At 43.6% G+C, this 26,627-nt stretch overlaps 2 protein-coding genes across 2 annotated transcripts; one reads left to right on the top strand and one right to left on the bottom strand.

Annotated features, from left to right (window-relative positions):
* The first annotated feature begins 8,575 nt into the window (after window positions 1-8,575).
* On the top strand, window positions 8,576-15,092 carry slc35g2a (solute carrier family 35 member G2a). The gene is made up of 2 exons (XM_033612786.2): window positions 8,576-8,912; window positions 13,520-15,092. Exon 2 carries the CDS (start codon window positions 13,546-13,548, stop codon window positions 14,905-14,907), a length of 1,362 nt encoding a protein of 453 aa, XP_033468677.2. The 5' UTR covers window positions 8,576-8,912; window positions 13,520-13,545; the 3' UTR covers window positions 14,908-15,092.
* A 3,206-nt stretch (window positions 15,093-18,298) lies between these two features.
* On the bottom strand, window positions 18,299-21,431 carry LOC117248735 (uncharacterized). The gene is made up of 2 exons (XM_033613970.2): window positions 21,217-21,431; window positions 18,299-19,494 (listed from the first exon to the last, which is right to left on the bottom strand). Exons 1-2 carry the CDS (start codon window positions 21,350-21,352, stop codon window positions 18,872-18,874), a joined length of 759 nt encoding a protein of 252 aa, XP_033469861.1. The 5' UTR covers window positions 21,353-21,431; the 3' UTR covers window positions 18,299-18,871.
* Between the last annotated feature and the right edge of the window lie 5,196 nt (window positions 21,432-26,627).

Genomic DNA, 26,627 nt, shown 5'->3' with positions numbered 1-26,627 from the left:
TTAAGGAGAACAGGGCCCCTGAGAGTAAGATCAAATTATGCATTCTGCATTAGATGAGGCAGGGTGAGCTGTCTTTAAAATATGCAAAAATGAACATCCATAATCCCTGTTGTATTCCTGCATGTTCCTACTAGACATGAGATTTTGAAAGCACCATTGCATGGCGATACATTGTTCTGTGAGAATGGGCTTTAAATGGGTCGCTTCATTTAATTCACATTAAAGATTAGGTTTGATTTTTGCAGTAAACCTCATCCTCCGCAGGGAAAATCCATCCAAGTTTTAAAGGTGCAGTGCAAATAGACTTGGATTTCTCAACCACATGGTACTACTTCAACAACTGAAAAATGCACTTATCAACATTTTTACATCAATAATGGTCAATCAATCAATCAATCATCAATCATCAAATGACTGTGTAATGTGGAGGGGGTCACATACCCACAGAGAATTATTATCTGACTCTGCAGCTCTCCTCAGCTTTATGGAGCATTTTCGCATCTGTTACATCAGGTCATTGTTTTGGTTTTATGGCCTGCAACTTTTGGTTACTACTATTTTGGTTCAATCTCACCTATAGACTGTAAACAAATAATGGATGTAGCCACGGTGATGTCATCCATTGGTTTGTGGACTGCTGTTTTGAAACCTCAAATCTGGCATTTAAAGCCCAATTCAGACCAAAGATTTGCAATGAGATGAGTTGAAGCAGGCAACTATTTGCAATGCAGCAATCTGCAACTTTCTAAAAACCTGCCGGTTCACACCAATGCAGCTAGATGAGACGGTGTATCATCTCCATGCAACAACTCTCTGCACTTGTGCTCTGATTTCCAGCTTTTCAGACTTATTTTGTGGCTGAATACAATTTGTAGCTTCCTAAAATATGAATAAGGATATCTATAGTGAAGTACTGGCTACAGTTGCATTTGTAGCTGTTATGAAATAGGGGCATAAGCACATACAGCGAGCAGCAGCAGTGACTCATTGTCTGGCACCGGCACACATTGGAACAGAAACAGATGGCTTGGCGGGAATGGAGCACCTGCCACAGCAAGTGAACATGTCGTCTGCAGTTATTTGGACTTGACCAGCGGACTTCATGACACACCAACTGGCTGTTGAAACAGGTGACGAGCTTTATGTTCTAAAACCCACTACCAGTGATTTTACCAGCTGTGTTGCAGGTGACACCATCAGCTGCTTGAGTCAAGGTCAGACTGGCCAGTTCACATCACTACAACTTTTCTCTGCAACGTTCTAAATTGGTTTTGTCTTGTCGCGAAGCTGGGTTTTAAGACCACTTTTGGACAAGAGGTTGAAGATAACCCTGAAGCTAGCTGCTAGCTCGGTCAAGACATGGTTAAGGGCATTTACAGCTATGGTTAACTGTGATAATACTAATGCTAGTGCGCATTTTTGATAGCAAAAAAGAAGTAAATACCTGACTCCTTAGAGGTCTTAAAATGCAACCAAATGCTAAACAAGACGTTTATATGTTACAATTAATTTACATAAACTGAAAACACACTGATAGCAATAGCTATGACTCTGATCTAGAGTTACGCTATGGTTGCATTATCTAACCAATGTTGTCGCCGTGGTAGTGACTTGTCAAAGGACGTCAACTACCTGTTACTCAAAGTGGCTACATCCTTAATTATGTGTATCTTTAAGCCTCAATGAAACTTAAACAGGCTAGTTATATCAAAATTCCCCCTCCTTACAGTTGTCATGTATGGGAAAATTTGCTGTAAAGACCAAAACCTTTTTTTTGTACCAGGCTATAAACATATTTTTTCAGCTGTAAAGTTGGGCGTTTGAACATGGGGGTCTATGGGATTGACTCGCTCTTGGAGCCAGCCTCAAGTGGCGATTCAAGGAACTGCAGTTTTTGGCATCTCTGCATTTGCTTATTTTTTAAACCCTTGAGGTTGCTGCTTGGTCACACTAGTCTTGTCAATGTCACTTCACTTCTGCCTTTATTAGACAGGACAGTCTAAAGTGTGAAAGGCAGAGAGAGGGGATGACATGCAGCAAAGAGCGGCAGGCTGGAACTGAACCCACAACCACTGCTGCAAGAACAAGGCCTTTGTACATGGGACAACGGCTCTACGACCCTTCAAGCTGCTTTTAGGGCAAAAGTTCTTAAAAAAACAAGCCACTGTACAATACTCAGCACCAAACAGCATACATACAAAGTAAGTAAATAGCAAGTGGACACATTGGAGAATTTCGCAGCTTAAAAGACAGAAAATTCCCCCAAGCAATTAGTAAAGACCAAACCAGAGCTAAAAGGGGAATTATTACTGGACTTTCGTTCGCTGGATGGCCAGAGACATGAATCCAAGTGCATGCTAATACTGCTCCGTGTCTGCCTAATGTGTAATTAGGCGAGTGTCTGCTTGCTGCTACAGTTGCCTAATTACAGCAATAGTCAATATCGGATAACAGTCTACAGCACATGTTGTCCATAATTGTTTGCAAGTATAAAATGCTACTGTTGACAGTGCTATCTGCTTTGATATACCCTCATCATAGAGTAATTAGTGAAATCGCCAAGTGTAATTGGTTGGCAAGGAAACCTGCCCACTCTCTCGTTTGGACACAGATACAGAAAAAGAAAAACACGTAACACAGAGACGAGTTGTTGCATCAAGTGTTGCTGATATTTATTGGCTGCAGCTATTATTTTCATAATCCAAATATCTGGGGCAATTAGTCAACACTACGAGATGTCTTGTGCCTCTCTTCATATGCTCATGGGAGAAGTAAGTCTCTACTGGGACCACTGCTTCTTATTAAACAGTCCAACCTAACAACCGTGAACCCAGCTGCCTTCGGCAAAGGTTAATACAGCTCGAAATGGAGGAGAGCACACAAGTGTTACGGCAACAAAAGGTCAAAGCAATTGCTGTCAGGTTGCAAAAAGATGGGTGTGTGAGACTGTGCAGTGTTTGTGTGTCTAACAGTGGAGGAGAAACTGTACTGAGCTCCTTCAATATCTGCCTCCTCTTTATTTAGGGGGCGTTCACACCTGTAGTTCGGTTCATTTGGTCCGAACGACAGGGAGAAAAATTGTACATTGTTGCATTTCACTTCTGGTCCAGTTCCTGTTCATATTGATGTTTTACAAACAAACCAAGAGGAGTTAACATATCAACTGACAGGTAACTTGTTGATCGGACAGTTTTGGCGATTATCCTCTTGCATCATCAGGACCCACGTGGGGAAAAGTAAACTGCAGTGACTGACAGATATTTAGCTGCACTAATATGCTTTTGATGTTTATGTTGTTTTGTGTCAGACAGAGCTCATGGAGAAATAATTGATTAAGCATTATAATTAGGTTATTGTTAGACTGCAAATCGATCTGAGGTTGTGAAAAATGACTAATGTAGAAACAGGATGAGAAGGAGGCGTCTTGTACTGAAATGATTCAGGGCTTATTACTGTGGGATCATTCTCACACACTTCTTAATGGACTTAAGCTGAAAAATTACCAAGTGGCAACCTCCAAGGCTGAAAGGTGAAGCCAATGCAAAAGTGCCAAAAACAGCAGTTCATTGAATGACCACTAGAGGCTGGCTCTAAAGTGAATCCCCATAGACCCCCATGTTAAACAGGTTTACAACCTGGTCCAGAGAACAGTTTGTTATCTCTCTCAGTGACAGCTTACCAACTCCAAACCATAGTTGGTAACACACTGAATTATTAGCATTAATTTAGCCTGGCTCGTTATTAGCTGGTAACTAGCCTCTAGCGGACCGGCCCACTCTGCTGAAGGAAGGATAGCGAGGCGTTCAGGTGCCATTCACCAACAATGGTTTTAGTGCAGTCTTCACCACAAAACAACAAACATGGCCTTCTCTTAAGGTTAAACAGTAGCCCTGAGCTCATCTACACACTGTTTCCTGTCGGCTATTATCACTCGCTGCCTTCACCACGACACCCCGAGAGAGAGCTGCTTCCCACCAGAGCATGTGAGCGGAGCGGGAGCGGGGAGCGGGGAGCGGAAGGATTTTGTGTTGAGCGAGGAGCGGCTATTTTTTTTTAAAAGGTGGAGGGAGCCTTATCTCTCACTCCAATTTCGCTCCGGTCGCTCATGTCCCACCCAGAATGCATCTTTGCACCTGCGCACACCCACACTATTTTCTTTCAAAACTATGGAGTTTACTGTGTACTTCAGAAAAGAAACTGAGAAGAGAAGCAGCGGTACCTTGGAGAACGGTCCCTAACTGCGGGGAGAGGCGAGAGAGCTTCCCCGGAGGTTGGCCACTTAACCTGGTCCGTCTCCTCTACACTTTGACTTATTTCCACCCCGCCGACAGCAGTACCGTGTAGAACGGTCCCTAACTGCGGGGAGAGGCGAGAGAGCTTCCCCGGAGGTTGGCCACTTAACCTGGTCCGTCTCCTCTACACTTTGACTTATTTCCACCCCGCCGACAGCAGTACCGTGTAGAACGGTCCCTAACTGCGGGGAGAGGGCTTCCCCGGAGAATCTACCAAGCTCATGTTGTATTTGTGAATAGAAGATTACAGGTTAGGGTAGAGCGGAGTGGTGAGCAAGTGGAACAGGATAAAATTTATGATGGGTGACGTCACAGTAGCCACATCCATTATTATATACAGTCTATGCAAAGTACACCGAGCCAGATACAGTCATGGCAACTTTAACAGCTTTGCAACGAGGGAAAATACTCTCACTTATGATCATATATGTTACCATGGTTACACATTTGCGTTAGCATAAATAGGTTATAGGTCATATAAAGATCATTTATAAGATTGTGGATAGATTTCACAATCAGCAGATGGCTTCATTAGTTGTTCAACTTTTGAAATCATGTTAAAATCATGTATCTTCTGTCATAAAATCCAGTGGCTAGTTCGTTTGCTTTCACACCACAAACAGATCATACCAGAGTTCGTCTTTTGACGAAGGTCTCGGTCCAGTTGTTTTGGTGTGCACCGGAGTGCTATTGCTGTTTTTACAGCTGCCCAGATGAATCACACTTGAGGGGCAAATTATCTTGAGTTTGATTTAGCCGAACCAAACAGGGCAGGGGAGAAAGCACCCCGAATCTCTGCTCACCAATCTCACCACGGCTGTCTTTATCATTCCCACTCACATGTTACTGTAACAGCCTCACTTTTTCCATGAAGGCTTTCCACGAGATCTTAGAAACTGCAGAGATTTTCTCCCATTCAGCCACGGAAGAATCAGTGAGGTTGGCAAATGGCATTGGGCGATGACGCCGAGCTCGCAGTCGTTATCCTAGGCCATTTCACAAGTGTTGGATGGAGTTGAAGTCAGGGCTCAGTCCAAGTCAATCAAGTTGTCCACAATATGTCTCTGCGTGAAATTACAGCACTCTTGGAACTACTTGTTTACTACCACGTCCTGTATTACAGGCGTTAACTTTGCATTAGAGCCTGAAGTATGTTTACTTGGCAACCTCACTGGTTTAAATCTCAGGAGCAGCACTGTTATTGGCAAGAAAGTGTATAACTCTAACATGGAAATGAGACTGCCCTCTCTCCTTGTCAAAATTGTTTGCAGAGATAAATTGATGTACCTTTGGGGAAAATAATAAATGTTCTGAGAAGCAGATATGATTATGTCATAAACCAGAGAGGACCCACACGCAGAATTACAGGGAAGAGGCAGGAGTGAGACAAAAACTGAGGCTTTGCTGAAGTTTTCAGGCAGGGCAAAGTACAATCCATGCCAGGGGTCAAAACCAAAAATCAAGGTTACCAGGCAGAGGTACAGAGGCATCAGACAAAGGTTCAAACCAGGTAAGAAGGCACAGGTCAGTATCCAAAAAGGCAATACAAACAACAGGATACGAAGTAGGTAGAAGCACAAGCTACAATCCGACAACAACAAAGGTAAACTTTTAATTAACATACTTTTACTCCCTTGAACCCTGCTGTTGTTCGTGGCATTTCAGCGCCCAAGTGGTGTCTCTCTTCTTAATCCACCGGCTTATCTGTTCAGCTGTGCCATAGACGGCTTTGATGCCCTGATGTTGGGCTTGGCCGCGAATTCCCATTTCTCTAAGTAGCCTGGTAGTTGAGTTGCCTATGAAGCCTCTGCAGCCCATTTCAACTGGGCAAACCTTTGCTTTCCAGCCACATCGCTCAGTGTACTTAAGGCTCTTGCGCTCATAGGCCTCCTCCACAGCATCCTCCCAAGGCACAGTGAGAAGACGAATCACTGAGCATATGACTGGATGAATGAGACTTGGATTATACTGCACGAATTGTGTGAAAGTCTGTAAACAGATGTTTTGATATAGATTTGCTGGTGTAATTCACGGCCCCCAATCAATCAGTGAATGAAAATGTTCACTGTTTTACATGGAGGGATGTGAGAAAAAGTAACACTGCATGAACAACTGACATACAAAAGGTTATTTTGTGGGTTAAGTATCCATCCATCCATTCAGACAACCATTCACACTCACATTCACACCTACGGACAATTTAGTGTCATCAGTTAACCTGCATGTCTTTGGACTGTGGGAAGAAGCTGGAGTACCTGGAGAAAACCCATGCTGACACGGGGGGAACATGCAAACTCCGCACAGAAGGGCTCCGGCACCCGGGATCGAACCAGGATGGGTAAAGTATTCCTTTAAATAATGTAGGTATTGAAAAGTGTTTGGCAAGGGTGTGTCATGATTAAGTATAAATGGACAACTGGGTTTAAAGGCCTTTATATTGTAACTTAACGGTGCATATTCCCAAATTAATTTGAGATTATTCAAATTATCACGAACCATACATATTAAAACTGGGACTTTAAGGGGCAATGAGGGTCTGAGGTGTCCACACTTTTCTGAATGGGGGCTAGATTAGATAAGGTGAAAATACTTAGGGTCCAGCTGCTTCTCGCATTATTGGGGTAATGAAAAAAATACACACAAAATGACACAAATGCAACTGTGTCATTTTTGAATGAAAAAGTATTCGACTTTCCACTGCTCCTGAAAGTGGCGACCCTCGTTCTCAACTTTACGCTTCTTTGCTGCGGCCATGTCTGCTACCTAGCAGAAAATATCTGTGTTGGTAATTATTGGATAATCTTTTTATCTTTGCACCTTTTTTGTGCACTTTTTTCTCTTTTATTGTAAATCTGTATCCTTTAATATGTTTGATATTTTATTGCTCTGTAAAGCACCATGAATTGCCCTGGTGTATTCAATGTGCTATACAAATAAAGCTGCTTGCCTAATTGTTCATTTGCTTGTTTACGGTCTGTCTGAAAACACATTACTCTTGTCTGCGTAGTACTTTCTTGGTGCGTGTCTGCAAACTGTGTGATTGTTCTGCCATTGTGAGGTGAAAGAAACATAAAAGCGAAATGATCCTGCTTGATTAAAAAATATTTTGTTAATTATAAAGTATATTTTGAAAGAGGGTCGTTAAGAATCAGACTGAGGGCTACAATTGGTCCCTGGGCTAGACTATGGACATGAATGGTCTAAGAGCAACATCCAAAAATTAAAGCAGCTGTGCGGAACTTTACATTTTCGTTGATTATAGTGCCCCCCTTTGGTCAAAATGGTATGACACCCTCAGCCTGGTGTCGTAAAATCTCGACTGCAACCGGCAATTACTGCATGTATTTGTTTTGGAGAGCGAGAGGAAAATCATAAATGTTCTGGTGTAGCTCTGAATTTCTTATAAACTGAGTATGCTGTATATTTGTGTTCATGGTCACAGTCACAGATAATTTTGTGGCGTTTGTTGTAACGTTACTAGACAAAAGCAGTTCACATCAGCTAACGTTACATTTAGCTTGCTTATAACTTCCATGTTGTCATATATTGAAGTGAAACAATGTCTAACAAGTTGTGGTCGTAAACACGGCTCCTTCTTCTTCTGTGGTTTAATGGCTGCGGGCCACTGCGGGCGAACTAGGTACAGTTTGATGAATGGTAAAACGTTCCGCACAGCTGTTTTCAATTAAAAAAAGAGGGGAAAAAGAATAACAGAGAGAGAATAAAATCTATTTCTATTCTTACAACACACACAATAAGAAAAGTGTTATGTTGTAATGAAACAAACACAAATAAGGGGCATTTATTTTTCATTTATTTTATTTTTTTTGGGGGTCAAAAAAATTGACATTTTTGAGTAGGATGGAATTAAAAATAAATATGTTAGAATATCTTAAATAAAAGAATTTGACCACTAAATATCATCACTTTTGGATAAATATTAAGTTGGTTCAACTTAATTAAACCTTAACATGTGTTGTACTAAACTAATAGCGGTTGTCAGATTATAAAAGACTCATAGGAATGACTCAATGATGCCATGCAAATTGTTAGCTTCATTTTTTAAAGTTGAACAGGTGAACTCTTTTTAGGTCCCTTTTAGCTAAAACTCTCTGTCTCACACACGCACACAGACACGCGCGCACACAGTGGGGGTGACAGATAACATACAATAATATGGTCTGGGGACAGAGTGCTGGTGTTCAGTGGCTGTCACGCATGCTCAGACGTCATGATTAGCCCCCCCCCCCCCCCCCCCCTCCTCCTCCTCTTCCTCCCTCTCTCCCTCTCTGTGGGCTTGCTGAGGAGGAGCATCTGTATCAGTGCTCAGAGCGTGATGGACGGGCAGCAGGTCGCCATAAAACACACATTTCCCTCCCGCATAGTGAAGTGAGCTGACCGCAGGGTCGAGCCGGGCGGAGGCGCGTCGCGGTGCCCTTGAGGAGACTACTGACTGCCGCAGGAGACAGAGGAGCAGGAGGAGGAGGAGAGTAGTAAAGAAGGAGGAAAACCAAATGGCCAACAAGAGGTGATGGAGCTGTGGGGATGCTCGGTAAATGACTGAGGCTGACTGAGAGTGAAGTTCAACCCGACGGGATCCGCTGGTTTGCGGGAAAGCAGGTGAGTGGAGGCGGAGGAGGTGTGCTTGTCTTTGTCTGAGAATAAACCACCCGCTGGTTTATTATTGATCAGACCGCATTATGCAATAGCACGAAATTTTTACAGCAGGTCACTAATTAGGAAACCGTCTGAGGACTCAGCCGGGGTTCATTGATTGACTGTGCCAATCTGCGGGCGCATGCAGAGTGAAGGCGAGCGCGCGCTCATCTCCATTCAAGACTTCGTCATGGGTCACGGGTCGGGCTGTCATTGTGTGCTACAACATCATACATGCACACACACGCACATGCTGTGTGGCGGTAAATGAACATCACATTGTGGCAGGTGCGGGGATCGAACCGCCGTCTCTGCAGCAAGAGATGTGATGCTCTATGGTGTTAACCGAGTGTTTAATTGGATCTACAGCACATGCGGCACAACCCTTGTGTTTCCTCAATGTGTGTGTGTGTGTGTGTGTCAGCCCTCTGGCGTCACAGGGGCGCATCACCGAGGAACCTTGATAACCTTGAAAATAACATCTCTCTTCACATAGGCCTACAGACATTCACTGAACACAAGGATTTACATGATAACAAGCAATAACCCAAAACACTCACACACACAAATATATATATTCTGTATATTTACCTCCAAATTGATAAATTATGCAGTATATGAGCTCTAATAAGTCGTATTTGGATAAATGAGCCATGACAGCTGCTTAATGCTTCCATACCGTTCAATTATTAACACCAGGAGCATCATTTATAAATTGATTGGCCTATTATTAGTCCGTATTAAAGACGGTATAGCTTCACAAATGGGATATAGTAGAGGATGTATGTCCATGAAGGCAGTGTAGAGTTGATTTTTTCTGCCGTATATCATCACAGGAGCATTTTCTTGATACCCGAGCAATACCTGCTGCTGCTGTCCTCACGCTGTGCAGGTTTGGTGTTTGCTACTAGCGGCTCACTTTAGGGTTGTGTAAGGTGTGAAACAAGCTTTTGAGAGCAGCAGCAGCAGCAGCACTGCAGAGGCAGGCTGCATCATCAAGATCAGGAGAAATACTACCAACCGAGAGGAGTAGAGACCAGAACATCCTGATCTCTTTATGCTCTTTCACAGAGACAGCAGATCAGGTGTCATGTAACCTCCGGGGTTTGTAAATAACTAGATCTTCTCACATGTCATAGGTGCAAACTCATGCCCGTGGATGTTTTTTTACTCCATTCAGCGAGTTGTGAAGTAGTGAAATCATGACACGTGTTTCCTTCAGAGCAGATTTATGTGCTTAATCATTTCAGGGCAGGGCAAATTTTCACACCAGGGTGATGTGAGAAGGAATTGAATTGAACACTTTGCCAGGAACAGCACTCACAGCATGACCCTTCTAGCTGTTGTAATTTGTAAAAGGGCAATTCAGGCTCATTCGCGGGAATACTACACATCTCCAGGGAGTAAGGGCCACATAGCTGGCCACAAATTCACAGCCTCCCCCTGCTCTTACCAAATCAAAAGGACTGCACCACCAAGGATGTGAGAAACAGCAACGAGCCGGTTTTATTTACTTTGCCTGCTACAGTCAGATCAGGAAAATATAATGAAACTGAAATGGTGTTATGTAGATTTCATCCATGGGGCCCACGACTAGTATGTGCCATGTATTCTTTCAAGTACTTTCAAGTACTCTAGTGATTTTTCGCCAGCAATTTGGCTCTATAGGAACGTTAGTTTCAGTCATCACTGCAGTCCAGTAAAAATAAATCTCTCGACAGCTATCAGATTCATTGGCGCAAAATTCGGTACAGACATTCATTGTTGCTGAATGATGTGTCTTAATGACTTTGATTATTCACAGATTTTTCCAAGAGAGCCATCATGAGGTTGACCTTTGCGGTTTTGAATAAAGTGTCTCAACAAGTATTAGATGGATTGCTGTGACATTTGGCACACACATTTATGTCCCCCTTACGATGAAGTGTAATCACTTTTGTGATCTCTTAAAGGTCTTCTGTGTAGGATTTAGTCTAGTGGCATCTAACAGTGAGGTTGCAACATTAGGATAACTATGGTGGCCACCACTGCAGTTCTGTGAATGGCCACTAGAGGCTAGCTCCAAAAGTGAGTCATCCCCATGGACCCCCATGTTAATATTCCCAACTTTACAGCAAAAATATACATGTTCATAGCCTGGTACAAAAAACGGTTTTGGTCTCATGGCTAATTTCAACATTAAAGACAGCAGTACAAGGGGTGCACTTTTACATAACTCCCCTGTTTAGGGTTTATTTTCTCAAGAGCCAATAACATCATTAAGGACGATACACATCCCGGCCACCACCTGTTTAAACTGTTACCCTCTGGTGGGGGTTACAGGTCCATCAAATCCAGAACCACGAGATTCACAAATAGCTTCTTCCCAAATGCAACAATTTCACTAAACAAACATAGTTAAACAAATTCAGTCCACTCACTGCCATCTCTTGCACATCAACAACTGCATTTTATTTAATTATTGCTCTTTTATGTAGTACTTATTGTATTTATATTTCTTGTATGCACCATGGTGGAGTAGCGCTGCTAATTTCATTGTATCATAAAGTACACTTTGACAGGCTGTCAGAGGCACTGTCACAGTCTATGAGTCAGATCCACCCCTTTCTCCTCCACAGCTCCACCTGCTCGTCCAAATGTGATCACCTCTGGCTCTAAAAACCAAGATGGCAATGGTTGTAATGCTGAACTTGAGGCTTCAGTATAGAAGTCCACAAACCAATGGGTGACGTTATGGTTGCCACGTCCAGTATTTTACACAGTCTATGTAGGCAACGTGAAAACCTGAAAATGCTAAAGGCCCTATTTAGAGTTTGTCCATTCTGGGCTACTGTAGAACAACATGGTGAACTTTGTGGACGATAAGCCGCTTCATTGATTTAAACGTCTCCTTCTAGGGTGCTGAAAGCACAACAATTCTTAGTTTAGTTTTAGGTCATCAATTAGACATTGATGAAAGTCCAATTCCTGCCAATATACCCCCTTAGTCCTACACACTAGGCCTTTAAATTTTTGTCTTCACTTTGCGTTTAGTGCTAACGATCTAATGTCAACATGATAACATGTTAAAGTAAGATAGTTCATTTAAGTATTCCTTTTCTGTAACCGCATATCCCGTTGAGGGTTGTGGGGGGCTGGAGCCCATCCCAGCTGACATTGGGCAAGAGATGGGGTACACTCTGAAGAGGTCATCAGACTATCACAAGGCTGACACAAAGAGAAAGACAACTGTTCACACTCACATTCACACCTACGGCCAATTTAGAGTCACCAATTCACCTGCAAGTCTTTGGACTGCGGGAGGAAGCCGGAGTATCCAGAGAAAACATGTACACTCCTTACAAAGGGGCTCCTCCACCCCAGGGTTCGAACTAGGAACGTTATTACTGTGAGGCAACAATGCTAACCACTGCAGCACCATGCCACCCTCAGATAGTGAACATGGTACACATGATACCTGCTTAGCATCAGCATGTACAGCTGTGCCTAAGTCCATCCTCACAGAGTTGCTAGCATGACTCTAGACTCTTAGCTGTGTTACAAAATTACATATTTTGTGATTAAAGTGTGAACTGCCTCTTACTGTAGATTGAGTGTCTCAGTATAGCAATAAGTCAACTGAAGATGTGGTTCACCTGCAGTGTTCAGGTAGCCAAATTACTGTTGAGTAATACTCTGGGAAAATAACATAGCGCTATGCTCCACATGCCTTTGCATGAATAACCATTATGTCGTGGGAAATTATTCCCCGCTCCCAGAGAAACCAGTGGACTGCTGAGCGTTTTACAACCTGAAATGCAGCAGTGGGCGCGTGCCGTACAGCACCTGCATGGCCATATTGTTCTGCTGCAGAGAGCCATCAGTCATAAGTTAGTCATCCGCGGAGCAGGACCTTGAAGGGGAAAGTTAAAGAGATGGAGAAATGAAAGAGGGAGGGGAGGGAGATGGCTGAGAAGAGGATTTAAATAAGGGGGGTGCATGTGTGATTCATATACCTGTTTTTTATGCAAAAGCTGACATACGTAATATTTTGACAGACTGAGAATGTGAACAATACTTTCATGTTTCCTGTTTCCCCGGCTTGAATGTATGAAGTGAGGGAGAGGAGAGGAAAGAGACAGAGAGAGAAAAAATTGCGAGAGACAGAGAGAGATAAAAGACAAATGAGGCAGGGAGCTCTTGCTTACGTAACCATCATTGCCGACGATCTCTAACACCTCCTGAAGGTCATGTTATCTGAAAAAAGCCACAATAATTGAGCTGTTAATCTGCCGTAATGGCTCTGTATGATTCTGCTAATATGAACTCAATGTGAACTCTTATGAAGAAAAAACAATTACACTGGTGCTTACTCAGAGGGGCAGAGCTTACGTACATTCTCTGCCAAACACGCGGGGCATATGGGAAGACGTGAGTCACTGCTATTATTGTCCTGGATATTAAAGATATATGAGATATCAAGCAGCATCGCAGAGAGTGATGACGCAAGAGAGGAAGCGGAGACAGAGGATTTGCAGTGTGAGTGTAAAGTATATCTTGTATCTAAAAGTGTCCTTTCTCTTCCCTCGCAGGTGTCTGTTGTCACTGAACTTTTAAAATGGAGTCCACTCATCTCCTGAGTGGCTCTAAAAAGAGAGTAAAGATCCACCCTCACACCGTCACAGCCAAGTACGCAACGCACACCCCCTACTCCCCTCAACCTGGAGTACACACGCACTTCCCCCAGCCAGGGGACGAGGGCTACGATGACGCTCCGTCTTTCGAGGACTTTGGCTCCTTCCTGGAGGAGACGTCAGACAAGAAACAGCTGATGGAGAACAGGAAGTGGCCTCTGACTTTGTTCGGCTCCAAAGACAAGGACATGACTAACAGACCTCAGGCTGCTGCTGCGGGAGGAGAGGGGAGCGAGGGGGGAGCCAAAGCAGTAAAGGTGTCTGGGAAAGGGGTTGGGGAGCAGCTGGCCAGTTTTGGGGAGGCATCTGTGTCTGCTTCCCGGCTCACCTGGGTGGGGCTGCTTGGTGCGGCGTTGGCTCATGGTTGTTTGATTGTTCTGACCCGCCTGGCCTCTGAACGCTTCAGCCTGGGCCCCCTGTTTCTGCTCTTGGTTCGCTCCATCGCCCAGCTCCTCTCTGTGGCCGTACCACTGCACAAGGGAGAGAACCCTTTCGGACCGGAGGGCTACCGTCTACGTCTGCTCTGTTATGGCATCGCCTACTCTCTCTCCCTCTGCTGCGCCTACTCCTCTTTAACCTTTGTCTCTCCTGGAAATGCAACAGCGACCTGGCGCCTAGCAACCACGGCACTGTCAGCAACCCTGGCCTTCCTACTCCTGGAGGAGAGGCTGGGATTGGCTGATGGGATCACCATAGCAGCAGGGCTGTGCGGTTTGGGGCTTGTGTTACTTCCCACAGCAGACGAGAGCAATACTGATTCACCAACTGACCCGGCTGTGTTCTGGAGGGGTGCGTTCGGCTGGTCGCTTTCTGCTCTTGCAGGGTTGTGGATGGCTCTGGCGCTGGTTGGGTATCGCTCCCTGAAGGAGAGGGTGGGAGTGGGCACAGCTTTGTTCACGGTAAGCTGGACGGGCTGCCTGCTTGCCCCAGCCTCCTTGGCTCTGCTCCAGGAGGGCTGGTCCTGGCCTATGAGTGCCACAGCCTGGGGCCTGGTCTTGGGCCTGGTTGCGTGCTCGGTGGCAGCCTTTCTGGGGATGACGCACGCCCTCACCCGACTCCACCCGGCTCTGGTCTCCGCCTCTCAGAGCCTGGAGATACCTATTGCCATACTGCTGCATCTGGCTGTGCTGCCGTTGGCTCTGCCCACTGCGCCGGAGGTCGTTGGGAACGTGATGGTCATACTGAGCGTTGGGTGGCTGGTGGCGATGAAGCTTCTACCTGCTCGTGGGGGAGCGCGGCGCCAAAGGGAGGAGTATGAGGAGATTCTGGACTCACCCATCAAATAGATACCTCTTCCCCCTCACTCCCTCCTTCACAAGATTGGTTCCAGTGTACATAAGAGACTGCTAGATGTTTATCTGAGCTTTATCTATTTTGTATCGTCCTCTTTGCTTTTGAGAAAGTGCCAATATTGTGTTGTCTGTTATAGTGACCATGTGACGTGACATTAAAATCTCCCTGATGAACACAATGCATTCCTGCAGCCGCTTGTAATCAGTATCTCACCTCCTTAAGAGTGTGTGTGTGTGAGTGTACATTGGCGACATTTTACAAGGGTGTAATGTCAGTCACTTTTACCAGCCAGCTGAGGGTTAGCCAAGGATTGAGGCCATCTATTTGGCTGCTGGCGAAGAAGAGAGGGAACGGGAGATGGGAGGCAAGGGAGAGGAACAAGACGCACAATCAGAGGAAGATAAATGGGGTTAGAGAGAGAGAAGATGATGGGATTGGCATACAGATAAGAAGCAGGGGTGAAAGGAAGAGTGATGGCAGATGACGAAACGGAGATGAAAGAGAAAGGAAGCCAGGGCTGAAAACGAGGCTGATGGTGGCTGGGTGTTGTGCTGTGTTTGGCCAGCTGGCTGATAAAAACACTGCTCAAAATGTGGGGAGCAGTCATTATGTCTAATAACTACCTGTCAGACACATAAGCGCTGTCACTCTTATTTTCAGAGTCTCCCCTCCTCTATTTTCCTCCTCATTACCTTCCTGCTTTCCTTTTTTCCCTCTTTGTCTCTTTCTCTATGTGTTAACAACCAACGAGTGAGAGATGACATGAATAAGCTTCCATTCACTAAAATCCACACACACTGCACAGATGGAGACTTTTAATGAAAACAAGCGCCCCAGCACTGAGCAGACCAGCGTGAATGTGTTTGTGTGCATGCTGGAAACCATGGTGAGACATGTGAAGTAGGAAGCCTGGACAGGAGATAGAGCTATTATCCTTGTTACTGCATCTTGTTAGCTGTGGCATTTAAGAAATAGGGGAGAAAAACCTTTAGATCTTGCTTGCAGTTCTCCGCCCAGCTGCAGATTTACAAGGAAAGGTGCACACACACACATACACAGACACGGGCGCAAGTATACATTCAGCCTTTCATTGGTGAAAATACTGATGTCAGTGGGCTGGCCTAATTAAACTCACATACGGTTCAAATGTTCTTTGCTGCTATTATTTGCTGGTGGAATTTAACTAGGTACATTTAGACAAGCACAATCTTAAAGGGACAGCTCACCACTGAATCAAAAATATGTATTTTTCCTATAACCTGTAGTGCTATTCATCAGTCTAGATTGTCTTGGTGTGAGTTGCAAAGTTTTAAAAAGATACCGGGAGAGGTTGATGCAGTCTTGAATGTGTTTGGGGAGGGTTCCAGAGGGAGGGGGCGACTATGGAGAAAGCTCTGTCACCCCATGTGAGGTGCTTGGTCCTAAGTGGTGGAGTCAGGAGGTTGGCATCAGAGGAGCGGAAGCTGTAGAGCAAGTTAGTGAGGTAGGAGGGGGCCTGGTTATGGAAGGCTTTATGAGTGAGGAGAAAGACTTTGAATTGGAAGTGCTGTGGGACAGGGAGCCAGTGGAGATTCTGGAGGGCAGGGGTGATGTGATCACAGGAGCAGGAATGGGTGAGCAACATGGGCATGTGCATCTACTATTAAAGTTACTGTGGTTGGGGTTAGGAAAAGAAACATGTTGAGGATGTACCTTAAAATGACTCAAAGTTCACTCTGTTCCCAGCACAGCTCTCCTGGGGACAGTCCTGTGTTTGTGACCTGTCCACCACCTCAACCTGCCTCCTGACTGGACCGCTCAGGACCGCTTCCTTCATTACTCTTGTTAGTGCATTGGTTACCTTATCGCAGCCTTCCAGAATACATGGGTAATACACGAATTACTGGTTCATTATGTGGGATATGTACAAATTTCAGTGCATTACTTTCACAGAACATTGTCTAAACAGTGCATGAGAACTGCCTATTTAGATGGTACCCAGCTTGTGGTGCTCAAAGAGACCCCCCCCCCCCCCCCCACCAAAAAAAAAAAACATTTAAAAAACTCAACAGCAATGTCTTTTTTCCAGAAAGTATGTCCCAGTTACTGAAAATAATCCACAGACCTTGTTGTGAGCAGTTTGTCAAGCAGAAACTGGAGGACTCATAAAGTTGACTCACAGTGCAGGGTTCTAAATCAGGCTCAGGTAGGTACACAGGTAGTCAGTCACACAGGCAAAAGTATCCAATTCAACAAGCAAAAAAGGTGGTCAAGAGGCAAAAATGGTCAAAAACACAAAGAATACTAGGGAAACGTCTTACTCAAAGGTGAAGACAATAAGGGAACAAACAAGGGGTGGACAGAGACTTAAACTAAGACAAGGAAGACAATGAGACGCAGGTGAAACACATTGAGACACAGGTTAAACACATTAGGGTGGGGCATTATGTTATGTGGGATCTGAATTGAGACGAGACAATGGTTACCAAAATAAAACAGGAAACACAGGGATAACAAATAAACATGAATTTAGGTAGCTTGACAGGTCATGAACTACAGCCACCAATCATATCACAGCACAGAGGAAAGCATGCATCTACTGCTAGCTCACCTAGCACCACTGAGCTAGCTAACATTACAGCTCAGCCAAGGAGGATGCACAAATGTTTCCATCTCACACCGTCACAAGCACGAGCCCCTCATGCATGAGTATATGCATTCTTCCTTCTGCACAGTGATACAGCTGGTGGGTGTAGTTCAGTAGAAAAAAAATAGTTCCTACAAGAAACTGCTCACAACAAGGTCTGTGGATTATCTTGAGTAACTGGGTCATGATTTTTTTTGGCACTTTGAGCACCACAAGCTGAGTGCCATCTAGTTCCATTATATTCAAGAGAAGGCAGACATCTCTACAGCCGATATCTCCAACTCTTGGCAACCCACATCAAAGTAGTCTAGACTGATAAATAGCACTACAGGTAAGAGGAAAAATGTATAGATATTTCTTAATTTGGGGTGAACTGCCCCTTTAAGGTTCTTTTACTTAACTAAAATACTTTTATTCGATGATACGGCATACTTCTACTCCGTTACATTTTTAGTGGAGAATATTGCGCTTTAATTCCACTACATTTATTTGACAAATATAGTTGAAGGTTACGCTGCAGATTTTACATTAAGTACAATGTTTTTCTTTCTCCCTTTTGCTGCTTTCCCATTTGCGCAATATCCTCTCCAGCTCAAACAAAACTCCACAAAACAAATGTATAAATACTAATCTGGGACCAAAGACAATCACACAGAAACTATAAAATACATGGAAAGTATCAGTCAACACCAACCGCAGTGTGGTTTACAACAATGAACGTGTGTGTGTGTGTGTGTTTGTGTGCGCGGCTGTGTGCAGGAGGGATGGGTGGTCGTGGTATAGCTCTGGCAGGGTTTCATAAATCATAAACACTCTGAACATCGTAAGTCGTGGCCTCTTTGCGTTCAGACGCTCTTAAAGCAGCTAATAAGAGGGAGAGACCTGCCCGGGGTTGAATACAATCCAAAACCTCTGACACACTTCCTTGCGGTTGTCGGTATCTGCAGACGCCACCACAACTACACAAACATTGAGGCAGTGGTGTAAACTCTGGCACATGCAGCAGAGGATAAAACACAGCACTGACTCAGACCAATGAAAGTGTGGGCATGTGCATGAACTTAAGTATGCGAGTCTAAAAATCAGTTGATTGCTGAGTAGGAGGAGGGAGGAAACCTTTCCAAGAGGCTGATTAGGTTGTTTAATTAGTTTTTATTTATTATAGTAAACCCACAGTGTTTATGGTACATTTAAATTCATTGTCAACACACAAAGACAAGCTAACGTATTTTGAAAAAGGCCCATTAGAAACAACATTAAAACTGAGTACGTGCAAAATCATTATCACTGGAGTGTCCCCAGTCAATCTATTATTTTTCCCCCATGGGCAATCATGTGTCCCCTCTGCCCTTCCTCAGTGTCCCTGCCTCCTCTATCACTCTGCTCAGCTGCAGGTGAACCTTCTGCAGCTCTGTTGCTATGGCAACCAGGGCCTCTTTCATTGTGGCCAAGTCCACTGGTGAAGTCACCTGCTGCTCCTTCAGGCCAGATGTAACTGGTTTCATCCCCAGGCCAAATCCTGCCCCTATACTTCCAGGTCTCGCTGTTGCTTGGCTGCCCATCGTGGGCACCGCTCTCTGGCCTCCACCTTCCTCCAGCCGCCTCAGCCGGATATTCCCCTCACTGCTACTGCGCAGGAGCTGGTGCAAGTGTGCGCTTAACTTCGTCGCCCTCTCTGCCTCCTCCTCCCGGAGCTCCGCTAAGCCTTTTTGCAGCCTGACACTTGCCTGCTCTGCTTGAGCCCTGCATGCTGACTCTAGGCTAGGTAAACACTGTTGGCATGTCCCCTTTGCCAGCTTGTCCACCTGGGTCCTGAGAGAGACCATTCCTCCACAGCATTGCTCCAGAGACTCCAGAAGCATGTTTTGTCTCATGTGGGAGTCCTCCAGAGCGATGAAAAGCTTGTCCCAGCGAGTGAACTCTGCAGCCTGGCATGGTGTGGTCTCAGTTCCACCTTGAAGACCGCAACCACAGGGATGCATCAATTACAAAGTCTCATATGAGTTGAAAATGTATTAACATTAACATAAACATAACCAAAATATTAACATCTATTTTACTGACTTGTTGAAACATTAAAATCCAGTACGTTACACCTCTTTGTATGAATAAAGTAGTAATAAAATACTTACTAGCTGACACAGGGAGTTAAATGTAGGTACAGTGAAATAATATAAGACTATGGGGAACAAGGGAGTAACAATTGTACATTGACTATAGTACACAACCAAACCTGAGGGGTACAGTAAGGTAATGAACAGGGCTTTGGTTGAAATCTCTCAAACCTAAGATGGAAATGTTATTATTAAAAATATGGGTTGCGTTAACAAGACTGACAACAGGGGTGCAGCAAAGTAGCTTTGGGGTAAGAAGCTTGAAGAAAAGGGGTACAAATCTTGGAATAATGAGGGGACTTGTTGGTAATTTATGGAGTACAGCAATTTACTAATAAGGGACTTCAAAGGTTAAATGCTAGCCCAAAGCAGAGATGATTTAACCTACCAGTTTATGTTTTTTGACCGACTACATGTAGGTGCTTTTCCTTGTAGATGAAGTACAATAAAAACAAATGGGTTTGCCCTTTGTTCATTACTACGGAGGCCCTACAGTCCTAAAAGTGATGGGTTTTTTTGTGCACACGTTAATTAACTTGTGGGAGCAAGTTATTTAACTTGTGCACCAAGATAATTATCCTGTGTGCACAGCTTATTTTGTAGAGAGACTTGTGAGCACAGGATAAAGGTTATCTTGTAAGCACAAATAATAACTTAAAGTATCACCTTTTGGGACTCTAGGGGCTCCATACATTGCAGTTATTAGGTGAGGTTTCTCCAACAGAAAATTTAAGAAACTAAAGATGAAATAGTCGTTGTTATAAACCCTGAGCAGCTTTTATATCTGGTCACAATATAGCTATAAAAAAAATTAAAAAAAACTCAAAATACCACATAGCACTGATTTCTTCCACAGTACCTACGTTTAAACACCAGTAGGAACCACTAAGTATCCATATAAAGTATATTATTGGTACCTGTATCATACAACAAACTTGCTATAAATCCAGGGCCGTATTATCAGCTATTATCGACCAAATATTCAGTGTAAATATAGACAATAAAATGTATGCATAAAACTGGGTGTTAGGGGTCCTCCTCCAGGAAATTTTAGATGTCAAACACTTGATTTTGCACTCTGGTGAATTTTTATGAACCTGTCTGTGCCTTTTCTGCATCTGTTTAAGGTGGAAATGATTTCAGTTTCATCAAAATAAAAGTCCTCTGCTACTTTTGTGTTCAAAATATTGACAGGGACGTGTCCCCCAATACCCCAAACATCTACGCCTCATCAAAGAGAGCAGGTATAGCTTTTTAGGGTAGAGGTTTTTAGATATTTAATAAGATAGTATCAGCATAAAAATGTACATTAAAATGTTGACTGTAAGAGATTTTCTTTTCTGTGCATAGTGAATGAAAATGGGCCTAAAATAGACCCTTGTGGAACACCTTTACGTATCTTCCACTACAAAGTGTGCTGATGAATCTTAATCAAGGCAAAAGATTAATTTTTTTTTTGACTTTATGAAATTAGGCAGCTGAGGACAAATTCTTCACAACTAGCCATCTGTTCAAACAGGCTGGGAACAGAAGAGACAAAAGGACCAGTAAACAAAACTCACCCTCCTGCTGGTCCTGAGAGATCTCGTTGTCATAGTTATCTGCGTAGTTCCCTTCATCCTCAACCTCATTCATACACAAGGATGCACTCATGAAGCCAAGCAACCACAGCACACGCCAGACCCTAAACGCACGCATGATGAAGCTCTAAAGAGAGTATCTATATCAGATGTGTTTGACACCCTGTTTTCCAGCTGCGTCTCCTTCTCTATATGTACAGCTCTTCACACTGAGCCAACAGTTGTGGGTACTGACTTATAAACTCAGCACAAGGGAAGAAGGAGGGAAGTTAAGGAGGGTGGGACAGAGATGGGGGGTGCTGTGGAGGTTGGGTGAGTAATGCTCCAGTGGAGGTAATATGTCAAAAGTCAAACTGTGTGGGAAATGGGGGCATTATGAGGAAAGAGAGGGAGAGTTACAGGGGCTCGGGGAACACTGGGGTGAAAAGAGAAGAAAGGAGGGAGAAGAAAACACTTTAAATGTATGTATGCTTCAGTCGCTTGAACTTTCTTTGAAGAAAAACTACGAAACATGTGAGAGTGGAAATCTCTTGCAACTGAACAGCCTTACATGGTCTGCTCTGACCAGTAGTTCATGGTGGCTAATGTTACCTGAAGGTAGAAAACTTTGGATATTGCTATAACTGACATAACTGGGTTGGTTTGCTGGTTTAATGACTCCTCTTCACTTCTGAAGGGTTTTATCATTTAGCATCATCCCATAATTGACACGTGGCTGCTGAAGCATAAAATCTCTGCCACACAAATGAAAATTGAATTCCAGCTTCCCTCAAACTTTAAAATATTTTTGTCTCTATATCACAAGTCTCCATGTAACAAAGAGAAATGGTATAAATACAACAAAGAAATTATATCAGAACAGACTAAATATTTGTGTAAAAAAAGACACTGAACACTTAAGTAGTAGCACTGAAGGTAGAAAATACAATATACAGTTATACATATAAAACTATATAAACACACAATGAGCCTGTTTATATCTGGTATTAATATGTGTTTCGTTGATCTGAACACAAGTGGACAGTCGAGACACATCTCTGTTCATACCTCTATCTATGATGTGTCTCCAGCTGACCGCCTGTGTTCAGACTGCGTTAAAGTCTACGTCACTTATGCCAGAAGGTAAAAGGGCCCCGTGCACAGTTCTTATGTCCACACTTAGCCACCTGTTTGCTAGCCACATCACTGCTTATGTCGGTATAGTTGGAGATATAGCTGTCAGCAGAACTGACCCGTTGCTAAGTCCCGCCCCCACACACAGACTGGCCAATCATGACGTAGCATCGGGCCAGCTCAGACCAGGGTCCGACAACAATACAGTAGTGCTCCATTGACTAATGCAGTCATTTCAGATTTCCTTCATTTTCAGGCTGGTTTTGTGGATTTGGTGCTAAATGTTGTGCCTGGGGCACGTCGTGTATTAATGATACTCGTTACCTAGAGAGGTTGGAAAAAGATACGTTTCTTCCCTGTTCCAAAACCCAAATCAGACCCTGAAAAGTGTAGGGTTAGCTAGCTAGCTACTGAAGATATAGCCTACTGAATGTATACACATGCTGCTTTTGCTTTTTAATGATTATAACAGTGAAACAAAGACCGACCCTGCTGTACAGGAACCAGTGAAGGGAAGCAGAGAAACTTTGCTGATATTTAACCAGCTGTGTGTCATCGCAGTGTGCGCAGATGAACGTTTTGGCAGCAGCATGGGGACAAAGCCAAACACCTTTCATCTGCACACACTGCGATGCCACACAGCTGGTTCAACATCAGCAAAGTTTCCCTTTATATTCATTGTCTTCTGTGGCGATCAGCAGTGATGTGGTGGTTCACTTTTACACTGTGATCTGTAGCCTATAGTTCGGCTTTAGCTTCTAACTATCTTTGTCTTTTTAAGCTGTTGTTGCTGCTGAGTCAGTTTGACATCCTGGATATATCCTTCAAACACAGACTGTAGACCCCTCTGTCTGCTTCTCTCTGGAATCACTATTTCATGTTTCCAAAAATATTATAATATTTCTTTTGGGGAGTGCAGTTAGTTACAGTGTGGGCTCCATGCTTACTGTGACAGCTTGTTGGACTATTGCAAAGGGGCGGGGCTTAGCGAAAGGTCAATTTATCACATCTCCTTCTCTAGGGCAAAATAATGGGCGGTTATGCAACACTCAATGTTTTGGTGCATTGTCAACAAAACAACCATCAGATCCTGCATTGATAGCGTCCCAGACCACCTCTGTAAGTAGTTTGAGTGATCAGATCACCAAGCATGACTTGCATCACCCAAATCCTAAGTTACTACCAGATATAAACAGGTTCAATATGTACAATATAAATTGCTCTTCTCTTCTTTAATTTATCATTATGGTTATTTTTAATATATTATATTATATTTAAATCTTATTTATCTGATCGTTTTCAATTTGTTGACGTTCGTAATGAATCATCCTTACGTACCAAAGTTTGTTTTGGAGTTCCGCAAGGTTCTGTGCTCGGACCAATCCTATTTACTCTATATATGCTTCCTTTAGGTAACATCATTAGAAATCACTCTATAAATTTCCATTGTTATGCGGATGATACACAGTTGTATTTATTGATGAAGCCAGAAGAAAGTAATCAATTAACTAAACTCCATAACTGCCTTAAAGACATAAAAAATTGGATGAGCACCAATTTCCTGATGTTAAATTCAGACAAAACTGAAGTTATTGTTCTTGGCCCCAAACAACTCAGAGACTCTTTATCTGATGACATAGTTTCTCCAGATGGCATTGCTCTGGCCTCTAGCACTACCGTAAGAAACCTCGGAGTAATATTTGATCAAGATTTGTCTTTTAATTCTCATTTAAAGCAAACCTCACGGACTGCATTTTTTCATCTGCGTAATATTGCGAAAATTAGGCCTATCCTGACCCGAAAAGATGCAGAAAAATTGGTCCACGCTTTTGTTACCTCAAGGCTGGATTACTGTAACTCTCTATTATCAGGTAGCTCTAGTAAGTCCTTAAAAACTCTCCAGCTAATTCAGAATGCAGCAGCTCGTGTACTAACAGGAACTAAGAAACGAGATCATATTTCTCCTGTTTTAGCTTCTCTGCACTGGCTCCCTGTAAAATCCAGTATTGAATTTAAAATCCTACTGTTAACTTATAAAGCTCTAAATGGTCAAGCTCCGTCATATCTTAGAGAGCTCATAGTGCCATATTATCCCACCAGAGCACTGCGCTCTGAGAACGCAGGGTTACTCGTGGTCCCTAAAGTCTCCAAAAGCAGATCAGGAGCCAGAGCCTTCAGCTATCAGGCTCCTCTCCTGTGGAATCATCTTCCTGTTACGGTCCGGGAGGCAGACACCGTCTCCACATTTAAGACTAGACTTAAGACTTTCCTCTTTGATAAAGCTTATAGTTAGGGCTGGCTCAGGCTTGCCCTGTACCAGCCCCTAGTTAGGCTGACTTAGGCCTAGTCTGCCGGAGGACCCCCTATAATACACCGGGCTCCCTCTCTCTCCCTCTCTCTCTCTCTCTCTCTCTCTCTCTCTCTCTCTCTCTCTCTCTCTCTCACTCTCATCCTATTACTGCATCTTGCTAACTCGGCCATTCTGGATGTCACTAACTCGGCTTCTTCTCCGGAGCCTTTGTGCTCCACTGTCTCTCAGAATAACTCATACTGCAGCGGTGCCTGGACAGTGTGACGTGTGTGGTTGTGCTGCTGCCGTGGTCCTGCCAGATGCCTCCTGCTGCTGCTGCCATCATTAGTCATTAGTCATACTTCTACTGTTATTATACACATATGACTATTGTCACACAAGTATACTGTCAGATATTAATACATACTTTCAACATATTGTACCACAGTAGCCAGAACTATAACTATAATATTATTACTTTCATTAATGTTGTTGTAAGCTACTGTCATTACCTGCATCTCTCTCTCTCTCTCTCTCTCTCTCTCTCTCTCTGTGTCTCATTGTGTCATATGGATTACTGTTAATTTTTTATGCTGATCTGTTCTGTACGACATCTATTGCACGTCTGTCCGTCCTGGAAGAGGGATCCCTCCTCAGTTGCTCTTCCTGAGGTTTCTACCGTTTTTTTTTCCCCGTTAAAGGGTTTTTTTTTGGGGAGTTTTTCCTTATCCGTTGTGAGGGTCTTAAGGACAGAGGGATGTCGTATGCTGTAAAGCCCTGTGAGGCAAATTCTGATTTGTGATATTGGGCTTTATAAATAAAATTGAATTGAATTTTTGACCAATATCTAACAATCCCTCCAAACAGGTCATTTTGAGTCATTGTAAGAAGCCACTGTTGAGATCTTTTCTGCTAAATTTCATCCCCAGCCATTGTTTACATTGTTTTCACAGGACATTTCAATCCACACTCTCTTATGGTCTGTCTGCCTTTTGAACCTTTTTACTGATGACTCAGAGTCACTCCCTTCTCTGCACATCAACACCAAATCCCTTAACCAAAATAAATTGCAACATTGCAGAGTCTGGTTTATATTTAAAGCCCACAATGAGTATGTTTTAACACATTAAATTAAATTTTGTAGCTAAGTAGCATTGTAAACGTTGCTTCCTGGCTGTGATTGTATTTTGTTGCCTGGTTACCTTGTCAATTAAAAATTTGATGACGAAGAAACAGAACTCTTAGCAAGGCCGTATTACCTTGCTGTCATAGACAGAGGGCTCTCACCAACAGGTATTGGGGTTAAGCAGCAGAAGTAGGACATGTCAAGGTCAGAGGAAAAGCCTTGACCTGTCTACTCTCTGCAGACCTCTTGTCTGAGCTCCCACTGCAGATGTCAGCATGTCTGCCAGCAACTTTGCTTGATTTTCTTTGTTTAGCTTTAATAGTAGCACAGGGACTAGTTGGGGTGGAAGCTGGCAGGTTTATCTCAGGAAAAGAGAGAACCTGAAGAGGAAGAGACACACAGAAAGAGAGTTAGGGAGGATAGTTGGTGAGGAATGGTACAGAGGAAATTTGTATATTTTTTCCTTTCCTCGTGACAGCAAAAATACCTCACTGTGGGCATGAGTGCATGTATTTCCCTGGCCGTCTTCCATAAAATATAAGTTATTAGGATCCTGTCAGGAAAGAAATAAATTCATGTTAAAACTTGCAGGTGTGATATAAAATTAAGTGCATGTCAGAAAGACTTGGTGTTCTCATCTTGTTCTCATTGGTACCCGTCTGAGGCATTTCCACCTCTTTTTTTCCCCTTGTAGGTCATCTGGCTATTTAGGTCATCCTATGCCTCCATAAAAGAGGAGCTACATTTATCAGCAGCCACCAGACGCTCTTTACCGCCCCCACCTGCACACCACACCTACAGTTTAGCTGTCACACAAAACACTCCCAGCTGGCAGTGAGGAAGAGGAGGAGTGATGATTGATGA

The sequence above is a fragment of the Epinephelus lanceolatus genome, chromosome 15, assembly GCF_041903045.1.
Source record: "Epinephelus lanceolatus isolate andai-2023 chromosome 15, ASM4190304v1, whole genome shotgun sequence".
Lineage (NCBI taxonomy): Eukaryota > Metazoa > Chordata > Actinopteri > Perciformes > Serranidae > Epinephelus > Epinephelus lanceolatus.
The sequence above is the reverse complement of the archived record's forward strand: the minus strand, read 5'-3'. Positions and strand labels throughout refer to the sequence as shown.

What these genes read in the sequence shown, in the direction of transcription:
- LOC117248735 (XM_033613970.2), bottom strand. Translation starts at nt 21,352, where the DNA reads ATGCGTGCGTTTAGGGTCTGGCGTGTGCTGTGGTTGCTTGGCTTCATG. An exon ending in CTCTCAGGACCAGCAGGAGG is followed by an intron (nt 19,495 to 21,216) that starts GTGAGTTTTGTT and finishes GCGGTCTTCAAG; the next exon opens with GTGGAACTGAGACCACACCA.
- slc35g2a (XM_033612786.2), top strand. Translation starts at nt 13,546, where the DNA reads ATGGAGTCCACTCATCTCCTGAGTGGCTCTAAAAAGAGAGTAAAGATC.